At 53.2% G+C, this 27439-nt stretch overlaps 1 protein-coding gene across 1 annotated transcript in view; it reads right to left on the bottom strand.

Moving 5' to 3' along the window:
- LOC110430419 (skin secretory protein xP2-like) overlaps nucleotides 1–27439 on the bottom strand; it is a 49156-nt gene that overhangs the window by 7279 nt on the left and 14438 nt on the right. Inside the window, exons 4-5 of the mRNA XM_021448094.1 lie at nucleotides 16954–17516; nucleotides 16837–16868 (exon numbers count right to left, since the gene is read on the bottom strand). Coding sequence (XP_021303769.1) covers nucleotides 16837–16868; nucleotides 16954–17516 — 595 coding nt within the window. The remainder of the gene's footprint in view (nucleotides 1–16836; nucleotides 16869–16953; nucleotides 17517–27439) is intronic.

The following is a 27439-nucleotide window of genomic DNA, read 5'->3' as shown; positions in this document are numbered from 1 at the left end:
CAGACCTGGTCCTCAAAATGCACATAGAAAAGGGCATCCTAACCGTCAGAGGCAATGTCTACACCGCGTACACCTGCGAAGAAGAGAGCTTCAAGATCACCGAAGCAATCGACCTCTCAATCCGCATGGCAGAAACAGCAACCCAAGCCGCGCAGCTGCCCCCCGACCAGCTCCGATTACTCGAGCAGGAGACAGCCAGGAAGAATTCAAAATCCAAGGAGTACAAAGAAGTACAGCTGGTTGACGGCAGCCCCGAAAAGATGGCCCTCATCGGGGCCAATCTGGATCCAAAATAGGAAGACGCGCTCGTCAGGTTTCTAAGGGACAACGTGAGCGTTTTCGCATGGAAACCCGCAGACATGCCCGGCGTCCCACGAAACCTGATCGAGCACTCCTTAAATGTCTCGAAGACCACAAGACCAATCACGCAAAAGCTGCGAAGGTTTGCTCGTGATAAAAAGGAGGCTATTAGGACAGAAATAACACGGCTTCTAGCAGCCGGATTCATAAAAGAAGTGTATCACCCCGATTGGCTCGCCAATCTGGTTCTTGTACGCAAAAAGAATAATGAATGGAGAATGTGCGTTGATTACACTGATCTCAATAAACACTGTCCTAAAGATCCTTTTGGTCTCCCTCGCATTGATGAGGTGGTCGACTCAACGGCCGGGTGCGAACTCCTATCTTTTCTAGATTGCTACTCTGGTTATCACCAGATCTCACTAAAGGAAGACGATCAGATAAAAACATCCTTCATTACTCCTTTTGGCGCGTACTGCTACACGACAATGTCCTTCGGACTAAAAAATGTCGGAGCCACTTATCAACGGGCCATCCAGCAGTGCCTCCACGACGAGATTCGTGATGACCTCGTCGAGGCCTATGTGGACGACGTGGTCGTAAAAACAAGGGATGCGAGCACCCTAATCGACAACTTAGACCAAACTTTCAAGGCGCTTAATAGGTACAAGTGGAAGCTTAACCCCAAAAGGTGCATCTTTGGTGTTCCTTCCGGTCTACTGCTCGGCAACGTTGTCAGTCGTGACGGCATACGACCAAATCCTTCCAAAGTAAAAGCAGTACTCGACATGCGGCCACCCAAGAATGTCAAGGATATTCAGAAGCTTACCGGATGTATGGCCGCCCTCAGTCGCTTCATCTCAAGACTAGGAGAAAAAGGCCTCCCTTTCTTCAAACTCTTGAAAGCGTCGGAAAAATTTTCTTGGACAGAGGAAGCCGACGCCGCATTCACCCAGCTCAAGACTTTTCTCACTTCGCCACCTGTCCTTACAGCGCCTCAGCCCGATGAAGACCTACTCCTTTACATTGCTGCAACCGACAGGGTTGTGTCCACAGCAATAGTGGTCGAGCGAGATGAACCAGGTCATGCCTATAAGGTCCAGAGACCCGTTTACTTCATAAGTGAGGTCTTAAACGAGTCCAAGGCCAGGTACCCACAAATACAGAAGCTCGTATACGCCATTCTAATAACATCAAGAAAGCTGAAGCACTACTTCGACGGCCACCGAGTCTTTGTGGGGGTATAAACCCCTATACCCTTACGGCTAGACTTCCGCCAGGAGGCTTGGCCCATTACGAGACGAGTTCAAGGCTTGATCCGACAACCTGGAGTTTCGCGCAAGGAAACAAGATGTGGAGATTAAGCAGGATCCTAGTCGGTTAGAATAGGAATTGATATCGAATTATCCATGGCAATTGTAACCGACTAGGAATAGTTTCCAGATCTGTAACCCTGCCCTCCAGACTATATAAGGAGGGGCAAGGGACCCCCCTAGGACACATCATATTCTCTCAACACAAATCAATACAACCAGACGCAGGACGTAGGTATTACGCCAACTCGGCGGCCGAACCTGGATAAAAAGCTTGTCCGTGTCTTGCGTCACCATCGAGTTCGTAGTTTGCGCACCGTTTACCGATAAACTACTACCGTGGGTATACCCCAAGGTAGACTGCCGACCAGCTTTCGTCGACAGTGGCGCGCCAGGTAGGGGGTGTGCGTGCAACTTTTCCGGCGAACAAGATGGTCACGATCCTAGCTTCCGCGACCGTGCCTGAAGGCCTCACGTTCACCGTTGGCCAGATCACGTGGATGACGTGCAGTGGCGGCCTCACGACCACGATTTCGAAAGAGACCCAGATCCAATCTGAGATCATGCTGTCTCCGACCACACACGAGGCAGCACCGAGCACCCGACCACCGCTCCCGCTCTACAAGGGAAAGAAGATCGACAGCTCAGACCTTCTCCAAGCGCTCGATCGCGCTGACTCCAAGCTACTCGAAGTTTCCCAACTAGTAGACGGAATTCTGCGTCGGCCCGACCAAGCTGCTCCAGCGGATTTTTTCAAATCCCGCCGGCCAACTCGTGTCGCCACACACGAACGGCTGGGAACGTCTCTGACGATAACCTCAACACCCTCAGGACGATCCGTCGAGCTCAAGAAGGAAGATTATCCTTGCGGCCTGAACAACTCGGCCTCTGTTTACTCACAGCACACCCAATCCGTTTTCAGCAAGGCGGGTTGGTTGCCGACAAGGAACGATCGTCACTACGTCAACATGGTGACAATCCGAGAACTACGGGACGGCCAGGTTTCCAGCACCAACTCAAGCACCGGTTCCGTCCCCACCGAGGTTATAAACACCGAAGACGAGGACTACGACCTGGATTTCCCTTCACACCCTACGGGTTTCGACCGATTCCCGATATTCCCCCCCCGGCGAGGGGATATTGTATTCAATGTCAGCGCCGACGAACCGGTCGTTGATGGAGAAACAGATGACCAGAGGCAACTCCGCGAACAGCGTAACGCCGATCGCGCCCGACGACGTGCGGACGAGCAACAACAAATGCCACCAAATAATCTCAACGATGCCTTTGACATGGTCGGGGACCAGCCAGTCTACAAAACGCCAAGCGCCAACGTGGCTGTCGTCATGGCTAACCTGGATCGGCTTCCTGACACCCCCGAATGCCAGGGAGTCCGGACCAGCATCCGAGCAGACCTGATCGCCGCAATGGGACAGACAGCCACTCTGCTCAAGAGAGTCCAAGACGTCTCTTATACGGAAGCCGCCTCCGACCAGACTAATCGTAGCCGGGCCTCACCCAGCAGGCGTCACCGCAGCCGCTCCCCCGACAACCGTCGAGGGGACTCACGGCGCGACGATGGTGGTCGGGACGCCGATGGCCGCCGCAAGCTGGACCGCGTACGCGGCCAAGAAGAAGATCAACACAGGGATCTCCGCCACAACATCCCTTCCAAAGATGCCCGGGACCGCATCAACAGGCGCGCCGCAGAGAGAGCAGTCCACGAAAACCTGCGCCGCATCGAGTACGATGCAACGCACGGTCCTCCGGGCCTAAGACAGTTCTCCTCACACCTCCGCCAGGTCGTGTGGCCCCGCAATTTCAAGCTCGAAAAACTTAAAAAATACGACGGCAAGGAAAATCCAGAGAACTGGATCACCCTCTATGAAATCGCCGTCCGATCAGCGGCAGGGGATGAGCACGTCATGGCTAACTACTTCCCCGTAGTCCTCGACCAAGCTGGTCATCAGTGGCTTCTCGGCTTGCCCGAGGACTCCTTCGACTCTTGGGAAGAGCTACGCCAGGCTTTCATCGACAACTTCATCGCCACATGCAAGCAGCCTGGAAACAAGTATGACCTTGAAAGGATAAGGGACAGGAAGAACAAACCTCTGCGCGATTACATCCGACGATTCTCGAATATGCGCCTCAAAATCCCGAAGATTTCTCATGACGAGGCCATCTCAGCCTTCATCAAGGGCCTGCGTTTCCACGAAGCGCTGAGGAACAAGCTGTTGCGTAAGCGTCCAACAACGGTAGCAGAGCTCCTCGCCACGGCCAAAAATTACGCCGATGCCGATGACGCAGAAAAACTAATCCGAGACGATGCGAGAGGTCCCGACCAGCCTCCCCGACGAGATGATGGTCGTGGTCGCTACGACAGCAGAAATCACCGCCGCTCCGACAACCGCGATCACCGAGAGGGTTGGGATCGGCGGCACGACAGCCGCGATGACTTCAGAGGAAAGCGCCCTCACGACTACGACCACGAAGTAAATACGGTCAAACGACCCAATGGACGACGGGACTACCAAGAAGACTACAACAAAATGTTGAAGGGACCATGCCAACTACACCCAAAGTCCAATCATACCATGGAAGAGTGCTGCGTCCTCAAAAGTATCTATACACGGCGGGCCGCCCAAGACGACTCCGCCAAGAAAAACAACAAGCGCGACGGGCACGACCACGAAGATGAGGATGAGGACCAAGATAGGGACCCCCGACACCAATACGTCAGCCCCACTGACGTGGTCCACTCCATTTTCGGGGGCAAGGTCTCCACTGAGTCCAAGCGAGAAAGAAAGCTGTTAAAGAGAGCCTGCCTCAACATAGACAGCACGGACGGGCTGATCGCAGACCCGAAATTTCCCACGTGGTCCCACAGGGAGATCTCGTTCAGCAGGAAGGACCAGTGGGCCGCTATCCCAGAGCCGGGTCGTTTCCCCCTGATTCTTGACCCCTGCATCAACAGCATCAGATTCGAGCGCGTGCTCGTGGACGGGGGAAGCTCCATCGACATCCTCTTCCGCAACAGCCTGCCCGCCCTCAAGATATCCCCGGCACAACTAAAACCTTACGACGCCCAATTCTGGGGGGTTTTGCCAGGTCAAAGTTCCGTGTCTCTCGGACAGATAACATTGCCTGTCCAATTCGGCACACCCGACCACTTCCGGACGGAGTTCATCAACTTCGTAGTCGCGGATTTCGACGGGACCTATCACGCCATACTGGGCCGCCCATCGCTGACAAAGTTCATGGCAGTCCTGCACTACTCATACCTAGTCCTTAAGATGCCCACGGAGAAGGGTGTCCTAACCGTCAGAGGCAACGTCTACACTGCGTACACCTGCGAAGAAGAAAGCTTCAAGATCACCCAGGCAATTGACCTCTCAATCCGCATGGCGGAAACAGCAAACCAAGCCGCACAGCTGCCTCCTGACCAGCTCCGATTACCCGAACAGGCGACAGCCAGGAAGAACTCAAAATCCAAGGAGTACAAAGAAGTGCAGCTGGTCGAAGGCAACCCCGAGAAGACAGCCCTCATCGGGGCCAACCTGGATCAAAAATAGGAAGACGCGCTCGTCAGGTTTCTAAGGGACAACCTGAGCGTTTTCGCATGGAAACCCGCAGACATGCCCGGTGTCCCACAAAACCTGATCGAGCACTCCTTAAATGTCTCGAAGACCGCAAGACCAATCAAGCAAAAACTGCGACGGTTCGCTCGTGACAAAAAGGAGGCTATTAGGACAGAAATAACACGGCTTCTAGCAGCCGGATTCATAAAAGAAGTGTATCACCCCGATTGGCTCGCCAATCCGGTTCTTGTACGCAAAAAGAATAATGAATGGAGAATGTGCGTTGATTACACTAATCTCAACAAACACTGTCCTAAAGATCCTCTTGGTCTCCCTCGCATCGACGAGGTGGTCGACTCAACGGCCGGATGCGAACTCCTCTCCTTTCTAGACTGCTACTCTGGTTATCACCAGATCTCGCTAAAGGAAGAAGATCAGATCAAAACATCCTTTATCACACCCTTCGGCGCATACTGCTACACGACCATGTCTTTCGGACTCAAAAACGCCGGAGCCACTTATCAAAGGGCCATCCAGCAATGCCTCCACGACGAGATTCGTGATGACCTCGTCGAGGCCTATGTGGACGACGTGGTCGTAAAAACAAGGGACGCGAGCACCCTAATCGACAATTTAGACTGAACCTTCAAGGCACTTAATAGGTACAAGTGGAAGCTCAACCCCAAGAAATGCATTTTCGGCGTCCCTTCCGGTCTACTGCTCGGCAACGTTGTCAGTCGCGACGGCATACGACCAAACCCTTCAAAAGTAAAGGCGGTACTCGACATGCGACCACCGAAGAACGTAAAGGATATCCAAAAGCTAACAGGATGTATGGCCGCCCTCAGTCGCTTCATCTCAAGGCTAGGAGAAAAAGGCCTCCCTTTCTTTAAACTGTTAAAAGCGTCGGAAAAATTTTCTTGGACAGAAGAAGCCGACACCGCATTCAACCAGCTTAAGACCTTCCTCACTTCACCACCTATCCTTACAGCGCCTCAGCCCAATGAAGACCTACTCCTTTACATTGCTGCAACCGACAGGGTTCTCTCCACGGCAATAGTGGTCGAGCGAGGTGAACCAGGTCACGCCTACAAGGTCCAGAGACCAGTTTACTTCATAAGTGAAGTCTTAAACGAGTCCAAGGCCAGGTATCCACAAATACAGAAGCTCATATACGCCATTCTAATAACGTCAAGAAAGTTGAAGCACTACTTCGACGGCCATCGAGTCCTGGTGACAACCAGTTTCCCTCTCGGGGACATCCTGCGCAATAAAGACGCCAATGGCAGAATCGTGAAATGGGCAATGGAATTATGTCCATTTTCCCTGGAGTTCCAGAGTCGCACCACTGTCAAGTCTCAGGCCCTGGTCGATTTCATTGCTGAATGGACGGATCTCAACGAGCCTTCCGTTCCCGATGTCTCACACCACTGGTCAATGTTTTTTGACGGGTCCTTGAACATCAACGGTGCCGGCGCTGGGATACTGTTCGTATCACCCAACAAAGACAAACTGCGTTACGTCCTTCGGAGCCTTTTTCCGGCGTCAAACAACGTCGCCGAATACGAAGCATGCTTGCATGGCATAAGACTAGCCGTCGAGCTGGGAGTCAAGCGCCTCTATGTTTATGGCGACTCCGCTTTGGTCATCAACCAGCTCAACAAGGAGTGGGACGCAACCCACGAGAAGATGGATCTCTACTGCAAAGAAATTCGCAAATGGGAAACCAACTTCTACGGCATAGAGTACATCCACGTGGTCCGGGATAAGAACCAAGCAGCAGATGCGTTGTCGAAGTTAGGCTCATCTCGGGCCCAGATCCCGCGGGGTATTTTCGTCCAGGACATCCACGAGCCGAGCGTAGGCTCCTCCCTGGTCGACAAGCAGCCCACCGAGGCAATGCTCATAGACGACGCCACTCCGACAACCGGTGGGCATGACTGGCGTACCCCGTTCATCAAATACATATCGAACGGGATAGGCCTTCAGGACAAAACAGAGAACGAGCGCCTCATTCGACGATCAAAGAACTACATCCTGGTCGACGGCACACTCATGCGGAAAAACGCAAGCTCCGAAGTACTGCTCAAGTGCATACCCCAAGATGATGGTATCAAGCTCTTAGAGGACATACATGCTGGATCCTGCGGCAATCACGCCGCATCCAGAACGCTGGTCGGAAAGGCTTTCCGAGCAGGTTTTTATTGGCCAACCGCGGTCGGCGACGCAGAAAAACTCGTTCGGCATTGTGAAGGATGCCAGTTTTTCGCTAAGAGGACCCACGTACCTGCCCACGAAATTCAAACCATCCCGTCGTCTTGGCCCTTTGCTTGCTGGGGGCTTGACATGATCGGGCCATTTAAACCAGCCCCGGGCAATTTCAAGTTTGTTTTCGTGTTAATTGACAAGTTCTCCAAGTGGATTGAATACATGCCTCTGGTCAAGGCAACCTCCGAGAAAGCTGTGGAGTTCCTCAATCAAATCATACACAGATTCGGCATCCCGAACAACATAATCACCGACCTGGGCACTCAGTTTACTGGCACCACTTTTTGGGACTTCTGCGATGACAGAGGCATAGTCATAAAATACGTGTCAGTGGCACATCCATGTGCCAACGGTCAAGTGGAACGTGCTAACGGAATGATCGTTGACGCCCTAAAGAAAAGGTTGTACCCCGAAAACGACAGAGCACCCGGTCGATGGATGAAAGAATTGCCGGCAGTGGTCTGGGGCCTCCGAACTCAGACCAGTCGAAACACAGGGGTGTCTCCCTACTTCATGGTATACGGTGCAGAGGCGGTCCTGCCGTCTGACATACACTTCGGATCTCCCAGAATCGAACACTTCGACCAGGCGACCGCTGACAACGCCAGAGAACTCGAAATCAATTGCATGGAGGAAAAGCGTTTAGATTCCTGTCTCCGAACAGCTAAGTATCTCGCGGCAGTCAGGCGATACCACAACAGGAACGTCAAGGACCGTTCCTTCGTGGTCGGCGATCTGGTACTTCGATGGAAAACAAGCCAGGAGGGAATGCACAAGCTATCCACTCCCTGGGAAGGACCCTTCGTGGTCACCGAGGTCACACGACCTACGTCCTACAGATTGGCATACCCAGACGGAACACGAGTGCCTAACTCTTGGCACATAGACAAACTGCGACGTTTCTATCCATAAAGTTTTAATAACTTTCCCTTGTAAGTGTCTCATAATTGTTGATAATGAAATTCTCTATTTTTTTTTGCCTATATCTTGTCACAGCACTCGGCAAAACTCCTGCAATGGATGCTCTTAACGACTACCAAGACGAATACGGTGACACGTCACTCAGATAATCTTACAGCGCTCAAAACAACAGTCATGACAAAAAAAGCAAACTTTATTACAAACTTTACATACAAAGTTTACAATAAATACCCTGACGGGCAGACACTAGTCTATTTCTACAGACTACTCTATTGGCCTAGCTGCTCGGGCTGATCACCCGCCTGGCCCTGCTGCCCGGACGAAGGGGTCGGGGCCACCGGCGCCTGGCTGGTCGAGACCGCAGGCGTCGACCGCCCATCTCCCGCAACGGACGCGCCCGACAACTCCCTGGCCGACCTATCTGAACTCGGCTGGTCGGGGGGAGTGGCCGTTCCGCACAGATTGATGTCGCCGATCACTGTCGACGACAAGTCCAGCAGACTACCCCGAAGCTCGTCCTCTTCCTGTGGACCGACTTCCTTCGGGTACCCCTTCTCCAGCCTGCTCAAGTCGACCAGGGGGTAGTGGGCGCGCACCATGCTGAGGACGTGCGCGCCGGCAAACTCCCCGGCGTCCTTCACGAACTGCTGGAGCCAGTCCCACGCCCGTTGTGCCTTCTCGACCGGGGTCAACTGCGGCACGCGGGGCTGGCTCTCCGGGAGCTCGGGACTGATCAGGTCTAGGACCGGGGACACTCCTTTCTAGATCCTGCAACAGTTGACCTTCCAGGAGTCCCGGTACTTGATCAGATCATCCAGGTGCTTCTTGGCGTTCACCTTGAGCACTGCAAATGAAACAAAGCGTTATTTTCGGCATATCAAACAAACAAAAGGGCGACAAGCAGCAGCTAGCAAGGCGGCACCCATTACCAGATAATTCCCGGTCCTTTCGACCCAATTCCTCTCCTGCTCGCCGTCCGGACTCCAGCGCACCGGCGAGCTGTTGGCTGAGCTGCTCCTTCTCTTGTCGGAGGCGCGCCACCTCCTCCTCCAAGTCTGCATGAATCATAAACTGGTCAGTAAAACAAACTACACAAGTACGCAAAGCTGCTCGGAGCGTGTGACTAACCTTCTCGCTGCCGGTACTGGTCGGCCAAGCGACGAGTGAGGTCGAGACGACGCTCCTCTTGGGCACTCATCTCGGCCACCTTCTCCCCGACTTCCGACCGCAGCCGGTCTACCTCTGCGGCAAGGGCCTTGTTCTCGGCCACGACGCCTTCTATCTGGTCAAAGCACCGTTTCCGGTACTTTGTCGTTTTCATTGCGCCCTACAAAGCGGGCATATAACGACCATCCAAGACAAGGCATACAATGTGCAACAGTACAAAAAACCGCTTACCTTGACTTCGTCGACGAGGCGCTTGGCCGCGCGCTCCACCCTGGCGGCCTCCTCGGTCTCGGCGAGCTCCTCATGCCCGATAAAGTGATCCCCGCGTTGGCGCCACACATAAACGTGTTGGCGGCCATCACGGGGACGACCCTCAATCTCTTCCACCTCGTCATCGGAGGCCGCCCGGGTTTCCTCCTCCTGCGCTGCGCCACCCCCGGTGGTGGTCCCAGGTATTACTGGCCCTCGGACCAGACCTGGGGAGCCTGCAGCCGAAGAGGTTCCCGCTCGGGGTGGCGTGGGGACTTCACTCCCCCCGGCAGGAGGAGCGGTCGGGGATCTTCCCTCCTCTTCTGTGGAGCCAGCTGGGGGAGCCTCTTCAGCCCTGGTCGGGCTGCCTGTCGTAGTCGGTGCCGCGGTCGGGAGCCCCTCGGTGCTCCCAGGTGCGACTGTAGCTGTAGGCTGCTCTGTGGTCTGGGGGGCTGTATCTTCAGCAGCGCGGACAGGCTCGCACGTCCCCTGGCTGGCAGCCTGGCCGGGGTCGACATCCGACGCCGCACTACAGGAACAAAAGTGTAATTTCAAAAAAAAAACAAAGAGGAGTCCAAAATACGTAAGTCGAACACTTACAGGTCTGATCGGCGGCGGGTCGCGGTGAACCTCCTCCTCGCCCGGCCGGTTGGCACCTGCGCCCCCATCTCGACAACTTGTGGTGCAGGGGTGTCGCTGGCCACTCGATCAGTAGCGGCCGGCGTATTATCTGGGTGGCTCCGAGGCCGTCGGACCAACGACGGCGCAGCCTCCTCGACGTCGTCGTCGTCGTCGTCAACGATCCGCACGAGCCGACGACGCTTCGGTGCTTAGCTGCTCTCCGCCGGTAGATCTGCCGGCAGCTCCGGTGTCTGCGAGGGATCTGCCGGCAATGGCCTCTTCCCCGCTACCCTTTCCTCGGAGGTCGGGACGGGGCGGGCTTGGTCCTCCTCACTGCTGGTGTAATGAGTACACCGAGCAGCGTCCTCCTCTGGCGGGTCTTCTCCCGCAGGATTTTCCATCCCCGGTGCCAGTGATACATACACTGTGCACCGGTCGACATCGCCGATCTGCAAAAAGCAACAGGGATGAGTCAGCTGCAGACGATATACGAATGCTAAAACAAAATAATCTGCTACATACCTTTGGTGCTGGTCGTCCTAACTTGAAGGCTTGCACCCGATCACTGCCACGGATGAAGCCTCCGTCCGCGAAGTTAAACAGCTCGTTCAACAGCTGTTGTAGCTCCGCTTTCTCCAAGATCTCCGACCGCATCCTGGTCGGGTCCACGCTTCCGGCATACTCGTACGCTGAGTGCACCCTCTTCTGGCAGGGCATCACCCGACGACAAATGAAGTTGCCGACCACGCCAAGCCCGTCCAGGCGCGACCAGTCGATCAGCTTCATGAGATCCGCCACTGGACCGTCGAACTCCGGGCGGTCGGTCCAGCTCATCCTCTTCTCAGGAATGTATCCCACGTCGCAGAACGTTGAGCTGCCCGGTTCCTCCCTGATGTAGAACCACTTCCTGTACCATTCGGTCAAGGAAGTGTTCCATGGACAGTGCAGGTAGCGATTCTTCATCCCATCACGAAGGTTGAGGTATACTCCACCTGCAACCTTGGAGCCTCCAACTGCTCCCTTCTTCCTCAAGCAGAAAAGATACCGAAAAAGATCGAAGTGCAGCTCTATGCCAACATAGGCCTCGCACAGGTGGATAAAAGTGGAAATGAGGAGAATTGAATTCGGGTGCAGATTGCAAATCCCGATCTCATAATACAAAAGAAGACCTTGAAGAAAAGGATGAACAGGAACACCAAAGCCCCTCTTAATGAAATCTTCAAATACGACGATCTCACCGGCGTGGGGGTCGGGGTAGCTCTCCCCCTCCGGTGCCCTCCAGCCGCCGAGCTCCGGGCTGTGCAGAAGCCCCATATCGACGAGGTCACCCAGAGATTTCATGGTGCTGCGGGACTTTTTCCACTCCTTGGCCATCAGTTCGGCCCTCTTCTTGGAGTCGCTCTTCGCCATTGGAGGTGCGAAAGTGGGCTTGAGTTAGGAAGATGCAGGTGGTTGAAGGAGGCGAGAGCGGAAGGCTTGAAGGCAATGGCAGGGTAAGCAGTACAGGCAGAACTGTCAGGCTCTTATAACCCGCAACTCCACCTCTCCCACTTCCCGTATTCTCGGGAAGTGGGCGGGCCATGCGGTGGATGCGGCGTCTCGGTTTACAATGATTATAGACAATTAATGCGGCGGAGTTTTCGTACCAATTGATGGTTTCCTTTTCTCAAACCATGCAAAGGGCGGCTGCACAGTTGCCAGGCGCAATTTTTCATGCATCCATCTGACACCCCGTCAGGAGGTCTCGTCACGTCAACTTTAACTGGAAAGATCTTTTCAAAAACAAGAAGACACATATGCCAGAGAGTCAACAATCCAAGGACTGCACCGACCACCGAGCACTCGACGCTCGGGGACTGGTCGCCCAGTCTATCAGCTCGGAACTTCAAGGACTGCACCGACCACCGAGCACTCGACGCTCGGGGACTGGTCGCCCAGTCTATCAGCTCGGAACTTCAAAGACTGCACCGATCACCGAGTACTCGACGCTCGATGACTGGTCGTCCAGTCTATCAGCTCGAAGCTTCAAGGACTGCACCGACCACCGAGTACTCGACGCTCGGGGACTTGTCGTCCAGTCTATCAGCTCGAAGCTTTAAAGCCTGCACCGACCACCGAGCACTCGATGCTCGGGGACTGGTCGTACAGTACAGCAACACAGAATTCTAAGGAGCGCACTTGGTGCTTTGGGGCTGGTCGATTGGTCTATTCAATTGTAGACGGACTGGTAAATTCAATTTTTTAGACCTTGCTACAAGGCTCATACTTCGCCTTCCAGCAAGCTCGGGGACTACATCGGTACGATGCATCTGGCGATGCATCTCAGTTTCAGAATTTCCTTGAGCACTTTTATTTTGACCCTGGCACCACGTGCCTACGTCACCTACTACCAGGCTCGGGGACTAAGTGGGCACACTTCACCTTGCGGTGAATATGCTTGCTTTTTTGATGTTTATACCTTTCAAAAAAGTAAAGTGGGCACACTTCACCAGGAAAGAAATCTTTTTCAATTTAGAGCACCATGCATTCTTCAAACAACCTGCTTCTTCGATGTCAATGTTGATCAACTGTTTTTTGAGTTGGTCAAAATACTGTTGCAACTGTTTGGGCGACTTTCCCACTTATTGAAGACGTCAAGTCTCACTGATCGAAGAAGCTCAAGACGGCGTGTTACATCACAATACATGGTGCTCGGGGACTAGCTGTGGGGGTATAAACCCATATACCCTTACGGCTAGACTTCCGCCAGGAGGCTTGGCCCATTACGAGACGAGTTCAAGGCTTGATCCGACAACCTGGAGTTTCGCGCAAGGAAACAAGATGTGGAGATTAAGCAGGATTCTAGTCGGTTAGAATAGGAATTGATATCGAATTATCCATGGCAATTGTAACCGACTAGGAATAGTTTCCAGATCTGTAACCCTGCCCTCCAGACTATATAAGGAGGGGCAAGGGACTCCCCTAGGACACATCATATTCTCTCAACACAAATCAATACAACCAGACGCAGGACGTAGGTATTACGCCAACTCGGCGGCCGAACCTGGATAAAAAGCTTGTCCGTGTCTTGCGTCACCATCGAGTTCGTAGTTTGCGCACCGTTTACCGATAAACTACTACCGTGGGTATACCCCAAGGTAGACTGCCGACCAGCTTTCGTCGACAGTCTTGGTAACCACCAGCTTCCCTCTCGGGGACATTCTGCGCAATAAAGACGCCAACGGCAGAATCGTGAAATGGGCGATGGAATTATGCCCATTTTCCTTGGAGTTCCAGAGCCGCACCACAGTCAAGTCTCAGGCCCAGGTCGATTTCATTGCTGAATGGACGGATCTCAACAAGCCTCCCATTCCCGATGTCTCCGACCACTGGTCAATGTTCTTTGACGGATCCTTGAACATCAACGGTGCCGGCGCTGGGATACTGTTCGTATCACCTAACAAGGACAAACTGTGTTACGTTCTTAGGATCCTTTTTCCGGTGTCAAACAATGTCGCCGAATACGAAGCATGCCTGCACGGCATAAGGCTCGCCGTCGGGTTGGGTGTCAAACGCCTCTACGTCTATGGCGACTCTGCCTTGGTTATCAACCAGCTCAACAAGGAGTGGGACGCAACCCACGAGAAGATGGATCTCTACTGCAAAGAAATTCGCAAATGGGAAACCAACTTCTACGGCATAGAGTACATCCACGTGGTCCGGGATAAGAACCAGGCAGCAGATGCGTTGTCGAAGTTAGGGTCGTCCCGGGCCCAGATCCCGCGGGGTATTTTCGTCCAGGACATCCACGAGCCAAGCGTAAACCCCACCCAGGTCGAAAAGCAACCCACCGAGGCAATGCTCATAGACGATGCCACTCCGACAACCGGTGGTCGTGACTAGCGTACCCTGTTCATCAAGTATATATCGGACGGGACAGGCTTTCAGGACAAAACAGAGAACGAGCACCTCATTCGATGGCCAAAGAACTACATCCTGGTCGACGGTAAACTCATGCGAAAAAATGCAAGCTCTGAAGTACTGCTCAAGTGCATAACCCAAGATGATGGTATCAAGCTCCTAGAAGACATACATGCTGGATCCTGCGGCAATCACGCTGCATCCAGAACGTTGGTCGGCAAAGCCTTCCGGGCAGGTTTTGATTGGCCAACCGCGGTCAACGACACAGAAAAACTGGTTCGACACTACGAGGGATGTCAGTTCTTCGCTAAGAGGACCCACGTACCCGCTCACGAAATTCAAACCATCCCGTCGTCCTAGCCCTTTGCTTGCTGGGGGCTTGACATGATCGGGCCATTTAAACCAGCTCCCGGCAACTTCAAGTTTGTTTTCGTGTTAATCGACAAGTTCTCCAAGTGGATCGAATACATGCCTCTGGTCAAGGCAACCTCCGAGAAGGCCGTGGAGTTCCTCAATCAAATCATACACTGATTCGGCATCCCGAACAGCATAATCACCGACCTGGGTACTCAGTTCACTGGCACCATATTTTGAGACTTCTGCGATGACAGGGGCATAGTCATAAAATATGTGTCAGTGACTCATCCACGGGCCAATGGTCAAGTCGAACGCGCGAACGGAATGATCATTGACGCCCTAAAGAAAAGGCTGTACACCGAGAACGACAGAGCACCCGGTCGATGGATGAAGGAGTTACCGGCAGTGGTCTGGGGCCTCCGAACTCAGACCAGTCGGAACACAGGAGTGTCTCCCTACTTCATGGTTTACGGCTCCGAGGCAGTCCTGCCGTCCGACATAACCTTCGGATCTCCCAGGATTGAACAATTTGACCAGGCGACAGCCGACAACGCCAGAGAACTCGAAATCAACTGCATGGAGGAAAAGCGTTTGAATTCTTGTCTCCGAACAGCAAAGTACCTCGCGACAGTCAGGCGATACCACAACATTAACGTCAAGGACCGTTCCTTCATGGTCGGCGATCTGGTACTTAGGTGGAGAACAAGCCAAGAGGGAATGCACAAGCTATCCACCCCCTGGGAAGGACCTTTCGTGGTCGCCGAAGTCACACGACCCACGTCCTACAGATTGGCATACCCAGACGGAACACGCGTGCCTAACTCTTGGCACATAGACAAACTGCGACGATTTTATCCATAAGTTCTAGTAACTTTTGCTTGTAAATATCTTATAATTGTCAATAATAAAGTTTTCTATTTTTTGCCTATACTTTGTTGGACGCAGAACTCGGCAAAACTTCTGCAACGGAAGCTCTTGGCGACTACAAAGTCAAATACAGTGACACGTCACTCAGATAATTACACAGCGCTCAAAATAACAGTCATGACAAAAGCAAACTTTATTACAAACTTTACACACAAAGTTTACAATAAAATACCCTGACGGGCCGACGCTAGTCTATTCCTACAGACTACTCTATTGGCCTAACTGCTCGGGCTGATCACCCGCCTGGCCCTGCTGCCCGGACGAAGGGGTCGGGGCCACCGGCGCCTGGCTGGTCAAGACCGCAGGCGTCGACCGCCCATCTCCCGCAATGGACGCGCCTGACAGCTCCCTGGCCGACCTGTCTGAACCCGGCTGGTCTGGGGGAGTGGCCGTTCCGCAAAGATTGATGTCGCCGATCACCGTCGACGACAAGTCCAGCAGACCACCCCGAAGCTCGTCCGCCTCCTGTGGGCCGACCTCCTTGGGATACCCCTTTTCCAGCCTGGTCAGGTCGACCAGGGGGTAGTGGGCGCGCACCATGCTAAGGACATGCGCGCCAGCAAACTCCCCGGTGTCCTTTACGAATTGCTGGAGCCAGTCCCTCGCCCGTTGCGCCTTCTCCACTGGAGTCAACTTCGGCGCGCGGGGCTGGCTCTCTGGGAGCTCGGGACTGATCAGATCCAGGACCGGGGATACTCCTTTCCAGATCTTACAACAATTAACCTTCCAGGAGTCCCGGTCCTTGACCAGCTCATCTAGGTGCTTCTTGGCGTTCACCTTGAGCACTGCGATTCAAGCAGGGCGTTATTTTTGACATATCAAAAAACAAAGGGACGACAAACGGCAGATAACGAGGCGGCGCGCATTACCAGTTAACTCCCGGTCCTTCCGACCCAATTCCTCTCCTGCTCGGCGCCCGGACTCCAGCGCACCGACGAGCTCTTGGCTGAGCTGCTCTTTCTCCTGTCGGAGGCGCACCACCTCCTCCTCCAAGCCTACGTGAATCATAACCTGGTCAGTAAAGCAGGCTACACAGCTATACAAAGCTGCTCGGAGCGCGTGACTAACCTTCTCGCTGCCGGTACTGGTCGGCCAAGCGACGAGTGAGCTCGAGATAATGCTCCTCCTGGGCGTTCATCTCGGCCACCTTCTCCCCGACTTCCGACCGTAGCCGGTCCACCTCCGTGGTAAGGGCCTTGTTCTCGGCCACAATTCCTTCTATCTGGTCGAAGCACCTCTTCCGGTACTTCGCCGTTGTCATGACACCCTGCAAGAAGGTCACATGTCATCCCAGCAAGATAACAGCAAAGCAAAAGGGGAAAAGAAGTCAATCGGGGCAGAGAGTCACTTACCTTGACCTCATCTACAAGACGTTTGGCTGCACGCTCCACCCTCGCAGCCTCCCCCGTCTCCACAAGCTCTTCATGACCAATAAAGTGGTCCTCGCGCTGGCGCCACATGTAGACATGCTGGCGGCCATCACGGGGACGACCCTGGACCTCCCCCACGTCGTCGTTAGAGGCTTCCCAGGGCTCCTCATTCGCCGCGCTGTTCCCGGCTGCGGTCGAAGGCATTACGGGCCTCCGGCCTAGGCCAGGAGAGCTCGCGGGTGAAGAAGCCCCTGCTCGGGGCGGTGTCGGGCCCCTCCCTTCTTCGGCTGGAGTCGGGATTCGGTTGTCCTCCTGAGCAGCAGCGCTCGGGGGAGGGGTCCTCGAAGCCTCCTCGTTCCTCGGCGGAGTACTCGCCGCGGCACTCGCTGGGGCAGACTGCCCCTCTGTGCCTGCAGCAGCAGCCGCCGCCGTAGGCTGATCCATGGCCTGCGGCGCGGCGTCGACGGCGGCAGGATCGGATGCCCCCTGGTCGGCGGCATGGTCGGGATTGACATCCGACGCCGCGCTAGAAGAACAAAGTACATCTTAAAAAAAAACGCCAAAATACGTAAGTCGAACACTTACAGGTCCGATCGACGGTGGGTCGCGATGAACCTCCTCCTTGCCCGGCCGGTCGGCGCCTGCGCCCCCACCTCGACAACGCGCGGAGCAGGAGGATCGCTGGCCACCCGATTAGTAGTGGCCGGCGCACTATCTAGGCGGCTCCGAGGTCGTCGAACTAGCGACGGTACGGCCTCCTCGTCGTCGTCGTCGTCAACGATTCGCACGAGACGACGACGCTTCGGCGCTTGGCTGCTCTCCGCCGGCAACGTCGGTACCGGCAAAGGATCTGCCGCCAGTGGCCTTTTCCCCGCCACCCTCTCCTCGGTGGTCGGGACGGGGCGGGCCTGGTCCTCCTCACTGCTGGTGTACCGATCACACCGTGCAGCAAAGTTGAACAATTCGTTCAACAACTGCTGCACCTCTTCCTTCTCCAGGACCTCAGGCCTCATCCTGGTCGGGTCCTGGCTCCCGACGTACTCGTACGCCGAGTGCACCCTCTTCTGGCAGGGCATCACTCGGCGGCAAACAAAGTTGCCGACCACCCCTAGCCCGTCCAAGTGCGACCAGTCGATCAGCTTCATCAGGTCTGCTACTTGTCCGTCAAATTCTGGGCGGTCGGTCCAACTGATCCTCTTCTCGGGGATGTACCCCACGTCACAGAACGTGGAGCTTCCCAGCTCCACCCTGACATAGAACCATTTCTTATACCACTCGGTAAGAGAGGCATTCCAAGGGCAGTTCAGGTACCGGTTTTTCATCCCGTCCCGGAGATTGAGGTATACTCCACCTGCAATCTTGGAGCCTCCAACTGCTCCCTTCTTCCTTAAGCAGAAAAGATAACGAAAGAGATCGAAGTGCGGCTCTATGCCAACATAGGCCTCGCACAGATGGATAAAAGTGGAGATGAGGAGAATTGAGTTCGGGTGCAGATTGCAAATCCCGATCTCATAATACAAAAGAAGACCTTGAAGGAAAGGATGAACAGGAACCCCAAAGCCCCTCTTAATGAAATCTTCAAATACGACGATCTCACCGGCGCGGGGGTTGGGGTAGCTCTCTCCCTCCGATGCCCTCCAGCCGCCGAGCTCCGGGCTATGCAGAAACCCCATATCGACGAGGTCACCAAGAGATCTGGTGGTGCTGCGGGACTTCTTCCACTCCTTGGCCATCAGTTTGGCCCTCTTCTTGGAGTCACTCTTCGCCATTGGAGGTGAGAAAGTGGGCTTGAGTTAGGAAGATGCAGGTGATTGAAGGAGGCAAGAGTGGAAGGCTTGAAGGCAATGGTAGAGTAAGCAGTACAGGCGGAACTGTCGGGCTCTTATAACCCGCAACTCCACCTATCCCACTTCCCGTATTCTCGGGAAGTGGGCGGGCCATGCGGCGGATGCGGCGTTTCGTTTTTCAATGATTATAGACAATTAATGCGGCGGAGTTTTCGTACCAATTGATGGTTTCCTTTTCTCAAACCATGCAAAGGGTGGCTGCACAGTTGCCAGGCGCAACTTTTCACGCATCCATCTGACACCCCGTCAGGATGTCTCGTCACGTCAACTTTAACTGGAAAGATCTGTTCAAAAATAAGAAGATAAATGTGGTAGAGAGTCAACAATCCGGGGACTGCACCGACCACCGAGCACTCGATGCTCGGGGACTGGTCGCCCAGTCTATTAGCTCGGACCTTCAAAGACTGCATCGACCACCGAGCACTTGATACTCGGGGACTGGCCGCCTAGTTTATCGACTTGGAACTTCATGGACTGCACCAACCACCGAGCACTTGATGCTCGGGGACTGGTCGCCCAGTCTGTCACCTCGGAACTTCAAAATATCGCACCGACCACTGAGCACTCGATGCTCGGGGACTGGTCGTACAGTATAGCAATGCAGAATTCTAAAGAGCGCACTTGGTGCTTGGGGACTGGTCGTCATACTATTGAACACCTGGGGACTGGTCGATCTGTCCATTTAATTGCCGACAATCTGGTAAATTTAGTTTTTTAGACCTTGCTACAAGGCTCATACTTCGCCTTCCAGCAAGCTCAGGGACTACATCGGTACGATGCATCTGGCGATGCATCTCAGTTACAGAATTTCTTTGAGAACTTTTCTTTTGACCCTGGCACCACGTGCCTATGTCACCTACTAACAGGCTCGGGGACTAAGTGGGCACACTTCACCTTGCGGTGAATATGCTTGCTTTTTTGAGAATAATACCTTGCAAAAAGGTAAAGTGGGCACACTTCACCAGGAAAGAAATATTTTTTAATTTAGAGCACCATGCATTCTTCGAACAACCTGCTTCTTCGATGTCAATGTTGATCAACTATCTTTTGAGTTGGTCAAAGTACCGTTGCAACTGTTTGGGCGACTCTCCTGCTTATTGAAGACGTCAAGCCTCACTGATCGAAGAAGCTCAAGATGGCGTGTTACATCACAATACATGGTGCTCGGGGACTAGCTGTGGGGGTATAAACCCCTATACCCTTACGGCTAGACTTGGGCCAGGAGGTTTGGCCCATTACGAGACGAGTTCAAGGCTTGATCCGACAGCTTGGAGTTTCGCGCAAGGAGACAAGATGTGGAGATCAAGCAGGATTCTAGTCGGTTAGAATAGGAATTGATATCAAATTATCCATGGCAATTGTAACCGACTAGGATTAGTTTCCAGATCTGTAACCCTGCCCTCCAGACTATATAAGGAGGGGCAAGGGACCCCCCTAGGACACATCATATGCTCTCGACACAAATCAATACAACCAGACGCAGGACGTAGGTATTACGCCAACTCGGCGGCCGAACTTGGATAAAAAGCTTGTCCGTGTCTTGCGTCACCATCGAGTTCGTAGTTTGCGCACCGTCTACCGATAAACTACTACCGTGGGTATACCCCAAGGTAGACTGCCGACTAGCTTTCGTCGACAGGACCCCCCTAGGACACATTATTCTCTCAGCACAAATCAATACAATCAGACGCGGGACGTAGGTATTACGCCCACACGGTGGCCGAACCTGGATAAAAAGCTTGTCCGTGTCTTGCGTCACCATCGAGTTCGTAGTTTGCGCACCGTCTACCGATAAACTACTACCGTCGGTATACCCCAAGGTAGACTGCCGACCAGCTTTTGTCGACAGTGGCGTGCCAGGTAGGGGGTGTGCGTACAGCTCTCCCGACGAACAAGATGGTCATCGTTCCAGCTTCCGCGGCCGTGCCCGAAGGCCTCGCGCTCACCGTCGGCCAGATCACGTGGACGACCCGTGGCGCCGGCCTCACGACCACGACTTCGGAAGAAACCCAGATCCGATCTGGGACAACGGCGGCATCGGCTCCGACCACCCTGACACCGAGCACTCGACCACCGCTTCCTCGCTACGAGGGAAAGAAGGTCGACGACTCGGACCTCTTCCGAGCCCTTGATCGCGCCGATCTCAAGCTTCTCGAAGCTTCCCGACTAGTAGATGGGATCTCGCGCCAGTCTGATCAAGCCGTGCCAATGGATTTTTTCAGCTCCTGCCGGCCAACTCGTGTCATCACACACGAACGGCTGGATACGTCTCTGACGATAACCTCCACCCTCTCAGGACGGACCGTCGAACTCAAGGCTGATCCAGATCAATGTTCCCCTTACGGGCTGAACAACTCAGCCATTGACTATTCGCGGCACGTCCAATCCCTTTTCAACAGGGCAGGTTGGTCGCCAAAACGGAGCGGTCAGCCAGCCCGTCACTACGTCAACATGGTAACGATCCTAGAACTATGGGACGGCCAGGCCTCCAGCACAAACTCTAGCACTGGATCCGTTCCCACCGAAGTTATAAACTCCGAGGACGAAGACTACGACCTAGATTTTCCACCGTATCCTCCAGGTTTCTCTCGCTTCACGGTCTTTCCACCCCGGCGAGGAGACCTCGTCTTCAACGTTAGTGGCGATGAACCGGCCGTCCATGGAGAGACCGACGAGCAGAGGCAGCTCCGCGAGCAGCGCAATGCTGACCGCGCCCGACGATGCGTGGACGAGAAACGACAACTTCTGCCGCACAACCTCAGCGACGCTTTCGACGTGGTCGGGGATCAACAAGTCTACCAAATGCCAAGCGCTAACGTGGCCGTCGCTATGGCAAACTTAGACCGACTCCCTGATACTCCCGAGTGCCAGGGCGTCCGATCCAGCGTACGTGCGCATCTGATTGCCGCGATGGGACAGACAGCCACCTTGCTCAAAAGAGTCCAAGCTATCTCCTACGCGGATGTCTCCTCCAATCACACTCATCGCAGCCAAACCTCACCACAACCCAGCGAGCGCCACCATAGCCGCTCCCCCAATAATCGCCGGACGGGTTCACGACGCGATAACGGTGGTCGGGACGCCGGCGGCTACCGCGAGCAGAATCGTGGCCGCGGCCAGGAAGTGAACCAGGATAGGGATTTATGACACAACTTCCCTCCCAAGGACGCCCAGGACCGCATCAACAGGTGCGCCACGGAAAGAGCAGCGCACGAAAACCTGCGTTGCATTGAGTACAACGCCACGCATGGTCCCCCCGGCCTGAGACAATTTTCCTCACACCTCCGCTAGGTCGTGTGGCCCCGAAACTTCAAGCTCGAGAAACTCAAAAAATACGACGGCAAGGAGAACCCAGAAAACTGGATCACTCTCTATGAGATCGCAGTTCGTTCAGCAGCAGGTGATGAGCACGTCATGGCCAACTACTTCCCGGTCGTCCTCGACTAGGCCGGTCATCAATGGCTCCTGGGCCTGCCCGAGGACTCTTTCGACTCTTGGGAAGAACTCCGCCATGCCTTTATCGACAACTTCATCGCTACCTACGAGTAGCCCGGGAACAAGTACGACCTCGAGAGGACAAGAGACAGGAAAAACAAGCCTCTGCGCGACTACATCCGACGATTCTCGGATATGCGCCTTAAAATCCCGAAAACTTCCCACGACGAGGCCATATCTGCTTTCATTAAAGGGCTACGCTTCCATGAAGTACTGAGGAACAAGATACTGCGCAAAAGGCCAACGACGATGGCCGAACTCCTTGCCATGGCTAAAAATTATGCCAACGCCGATGATGTAGAAAAGCTCGTCCAGGACGATGCAAGAGGTCCCGACCAGCTTCCTCGCCGAGACAACACTCGTGGTCGTTTCGACAACAGGAACCATCATCGCCCCGACAACCGCGACCACAGAGAAGGTTGGGATAGGCGGCGTGACAATCGTGACGACTTTAGAGGCAAGCGTCCTCGTGACCACGACCACGAGGTGAATACGGTCAAGCGTCCCAATGGGCGGCGAGACTACCAGGAAGACTACAACAAGACATTGAAGGGACCATGCCAACTACATCCAAAGTCCAACCACACGATGGAGGAGTGTCGCGTCCTCAAAAACATCTATACACGGCGGGCTGCTCAAGAGGACCCCGCCAAGAAAAACGGGAAACAGGACGAGCGCGATCACGAAGACGAGGATGAGGACCAGGATAGGGACCCACGACACAAGTATGTCAGTCCCACCGATGTGGTCCACTCTATCTTCGGGGGCAAGGTCTCCATCGAGTCTAAGCGAGAAAGAAAACACTTAAAGGGAGCCTGCCTCAACATAGACAGCACGGACGGCCTGATCGCCGATCCGAAATTCCCTCCCTGGTCGCACAGGGAGATCTCCTTCAGCTGGAAGGATCAGTGGGCCGCCATCCCAGAGCCAGGACGTTTCCCTCTAATACTAGATCCTTGCATCAACGGCATCAGATTCGAACGCGTGCTCGTCAACGGGGGAAGCTCCATTGGCATCCTCTTTCGCAATAGCTTGCCTGCTCTCAAGATAACCCCGGCACAGCTAAAGCCCTACGACGCTCAATTCTAGGGAGTCCTGCCGGGTCAAAGTTCAGTACCCCTCGGACAGATAACGCTGCCTGTCCAGTTTGGAACATCCGACCACTTTCGAACAGAGTTCGTCAACTTTGTGGTCGCCGACTTCGATGGAACTTACCACGCAATACTGGGCCGACCATCGCTGACAAAGTTCATGGCAGTTCCACATTACTCAGACCTGGTCCTCAAAATGCCCATAGAAAAGGGCATCATAACTGTTCGAGGCAATGTCTACACCGCATACACTTGCGAGGAGGAAAGCTTCAAGATCACCGAAGCAATTGACCTTTCAGTCTGCATTGCAGAAACAGCAGCCCAAGCCGCACAGCTCCCTCCCGACCAGCTCCGACTACCCGAGCAAGAGACTGCTAGGAAGAATTCAAAGTCCAAGGAATATAAGGAAGTACAGCTGGTCGACGGCAGCCCCGAGAAGACGGCCCTCGTCGGGGCCAATCTGGACCCTAAATAGGAAGACGCGCTCGTCAGGTTTCTAAGGGACAACGTGAGCGTTTTCTCATGGAAACCAGCAGACATGCCCGGCGTCCCACGAAACCTGATCGAGCACTCCTTAAACGTCTCGAAGACCGCAAGACCCATCAAGCAAAAGCTGTGACGGTTCGCTCGTGACAAAAAGGAGGCTATTAGGACAGAAATAACATGGCTTCTAGCAGCCGGATTTATAAAAGAAGTGTATCATCCTGATTGGCTCACCAATCCGGTTCTTGTACGCAAAAAGAATAATGAATGGAGAATGTGCGTTGACTACACTGATCTCAATAAACACTGTCCTAAAGATCCTTTCGGTCTCCCTCGCATCGACGAGGTGGTCGACTCAACGGCCGGATGCGAACTCCTCTCTTTTCTCGACTGGTACTCTGGTTATCACCAGATCTCGCTAAAGGAAGAGGATCAGATCAAAACGTCTTTCATTACTCCTTTCGGCACTGTTGATGCAAAATCGATCTGCAAACACAAAGGGCTAATACCCGATTCAAACGTTAAGGCGTGCCAGCCGATTTGACCTTACTATCGGCAAAGGTGATAACTCGAATACTTTAGTCCTGACAACAGCGATGCGCCCGGATGTCACGGCTAAGAGGTTCTCACGCGGAACTCAAGAACACGCCGAGCTTAAGTCGACGAATTCCTAACAACTCGTAATAAAAGGGAAAAAGTATGACGAAGTCGTCGAAAAAGTAGATGCTGAAATATGAGTAAAAACGTGTGTTTGATTGATTGATAGATATCTCTTTACAAGGTCCTAGGGTCTATATTTATACCCTGCTCAAAGAGCTACAACCAGACACGATGGAGGATTGGAATTCCAAATTACACGGAATCCTTATACAAAACGATTTAAATAACTAAGGAAATAACAAAGCTATCCCCCGTGACAAGCTGAAACTCTTCCACAAACCGATCGGCAGCTTCTGGACTCTCCCTTCGTATCATCGGCAGACTCTCTTGTCATAGTCATCGGCAAACTTCCTTGTCATAGCCATTGGCAGAGACACATCACCACCTATAAACTCAGTCACGTTCAACCCCTCCTTCATCGGCAACCATCCTCATCGGCAACTCATCCTATAGACAAAACACCGCCGTCTTATCCTGCCGGCCTGGACACGTGCCCAAAAACGGTGTCAACACATGCCCCCCAATTTCGGAGTATGAAATCATTAATGCTCCGAAATTCTCTGCAGTAATGATGCCTTTTCCCGCAATTAATGCTCCTAATCTGGTAATCAACAACCTCAATCTGAACAACTCTGATCCTATTCTTTTGCAGATCCCTCGAAATCCTCCATTTCTTAAACGGGCATCTCCTTCTTAACCGCACAACGGCAATATTACCGTTACAAAGATCTACCGATGGACTGATCAGGACATTCGTACAAATGGCTATCTCCACTTTATTCGCCCATCGGCAATATGACCGTTACAGGACGCTGCCGATGGACCGACCAGGAGATCCGCACAGCAAAATATCTCTGGATAATGACCACTTCCCGTCAAATCACCTGCACAATCCCTTGATTACCGTGCGAACAGTTACCATATCTACCTGAGTACCCTCAGATTTCTCGGATGCGGCAAAGAGATAAGTCAGATTTGCCCTTGCCCGTTTTATCCTATAAATAGTTCCTTCTCGGGTACTCCTTCTTCATCACATCGTTCCACCATCCCAACTTTACTTTTCCCGGCGGCGGCACCATCCAAAAGCTCCAAGACCTCCGACGAAGTTCCTTCTACACCAACTCCAAAACTCCCAAGCACCTCCTCCGTGGCGGAATGGCCGTCAACTTCATCATCCCTGAGGTCAGTTCTTCGCACCATCTCCTATACTTCTTCCTGTACTTTTATTTATCTGCAATCCGCCGTACCGAATACTTTTCCCCCTTTTTTGTTTGTTTGTTTTTTTTACACCTTGAAAAACCATTAGGAATCGGCTAACAAAATCGTCATCCCCACTGATCGGCCACATCTCCAATGCCTTGGCCCGTTAGGGGATCCAGATCCAACCAACCTCATAAACGCAGAAACCAACAGGATCCCTTTTAGAGCAGAGAACTTTTCTTTGGATCTGTGGAAGGATACTTTTCGTTCCTGGCCCAGCCCTACCGTGGGATGGATAGATTGGTTTTTGAGGGTCAGCAACTCAAACGAAGTCCAATGGGGGGAAAGAAGTCTAGCCCAATGCATTAGGTTGTCCATTGCAGATATGCACAGGAACGAGTCACTTTTGATAGCTGCATCATACTTTTGGTCAGACACACTCAACGCCTTTGTCTTTGGTCATGGTCCTGTTTCCCCCACTCTTGCCGATGTGGCTATGCTCACCGGGTTAGATATTTCTTCTGCCGATAGCACCCACTTCTTTGATACCAAACCCAGTGCTAAGGTAGAAACTCGCTCCATCGGCGGCTGGTCAGGGTATATCCAAAAATACCGCAAAACAGGCCCTGTTGACATGAAGGAGCAGACCTGTTTTTTGAACATGTGGTTAGATAAATTCGTATTTTGCGGTCGATCGGCAGGACCAACCTCTGTTCATCTAGCAGCAGCAGAAAATCTGGCCAATGGTGGCCGATTTCCCCTCGGCCGATACCTGCTTGGAGCGGCCTATCACCTCATCCACCAAGTGACTAAGAAGCTCTTGCTTGGCTAGTCTATCGGCAACCTAGGAGGCCCCTGGTGGTTTATCAATATGTGGCTCAATCTGCATCTGCACAAGCGCCTTGGATTTAACCTGTTTACATAGCGCTTCCCAAGAGATATAGCTGAAAATCATGTGTTGGGTGAAGAGGAATCGGCAACACGTGCTCCCTTAAACTTCGGCGAAGCTGTCATAGTTTTGCCTGGTTTATGGGGTAATCCAGATTAGGTCAGCCGATTCTTCCAAACTCTATATGAGGGCTTGGCCAGAGATGAGCGAGCATGGTTGGCCTATGATGATCCAGACAGCATGCTTCCCCTGGTCTTCAACCCATTTGACGAAGCTCTTGACCGGGACAATGAAGTAATGATGGCAATAGTGACTCCTAGAGCCATACCAGTGAATTTCTTTGGTAGTGGGAAAACCTCCCCCCAGACTTATGAATTTTACAATCCATCGGCACTAGCCCGTTAGTTAGCTTTCGGCCAGCTGCCGATCGCACTCTGCTATGCCGATGTGATAAAGCCCAGGGAAACCATCAACAGTCTCCTTGAATGGATCCGAATGGCCCAACTGCCATCGAGCGCCGATACAAACGTGGATTTATCAGAGTGGGTTCCAGCTGCTTTCATTACTCAAGCATACAAGCAGTGGTGGGCAGAATGGAAGGAGCATCTGTTTTGCAAATCGGCCCTCACGTACCGTGGCATGATTGACCCTGAGTACGAAGTTCCCAATGACACTGTAAGTGTTTTCAAACCGATGTTTCAATTCTTTCAATTCTGCTTCTATTGGTGATTCACTTTTGTACTTTTCCGCAGGTTGATGATACCCCTCCATCGGTCAGCAAAAGTGGCAAGTCGATTGATCTA

The sequence above is a fragment of the Sorghum bicolor genome, chromosome 9 (genome assembly GCF_000003195.3).
Source record: "Sorghum bicolor cultivar BTx623 chromosome 9, Sorghum_bicolor_NCBIv3, whole genome shotgun sequence".
In the NCBI taxonomy this organism is placed as follows: Eukaryota; Viridiplantae; Streptophyta; class Magnoliopsida; order Poales; family Poaceae; genus Sorghum; species Sorghum bicolor.
This window is presented reverse-complemented; position numbering and strand designations above follow the sequence as displayed.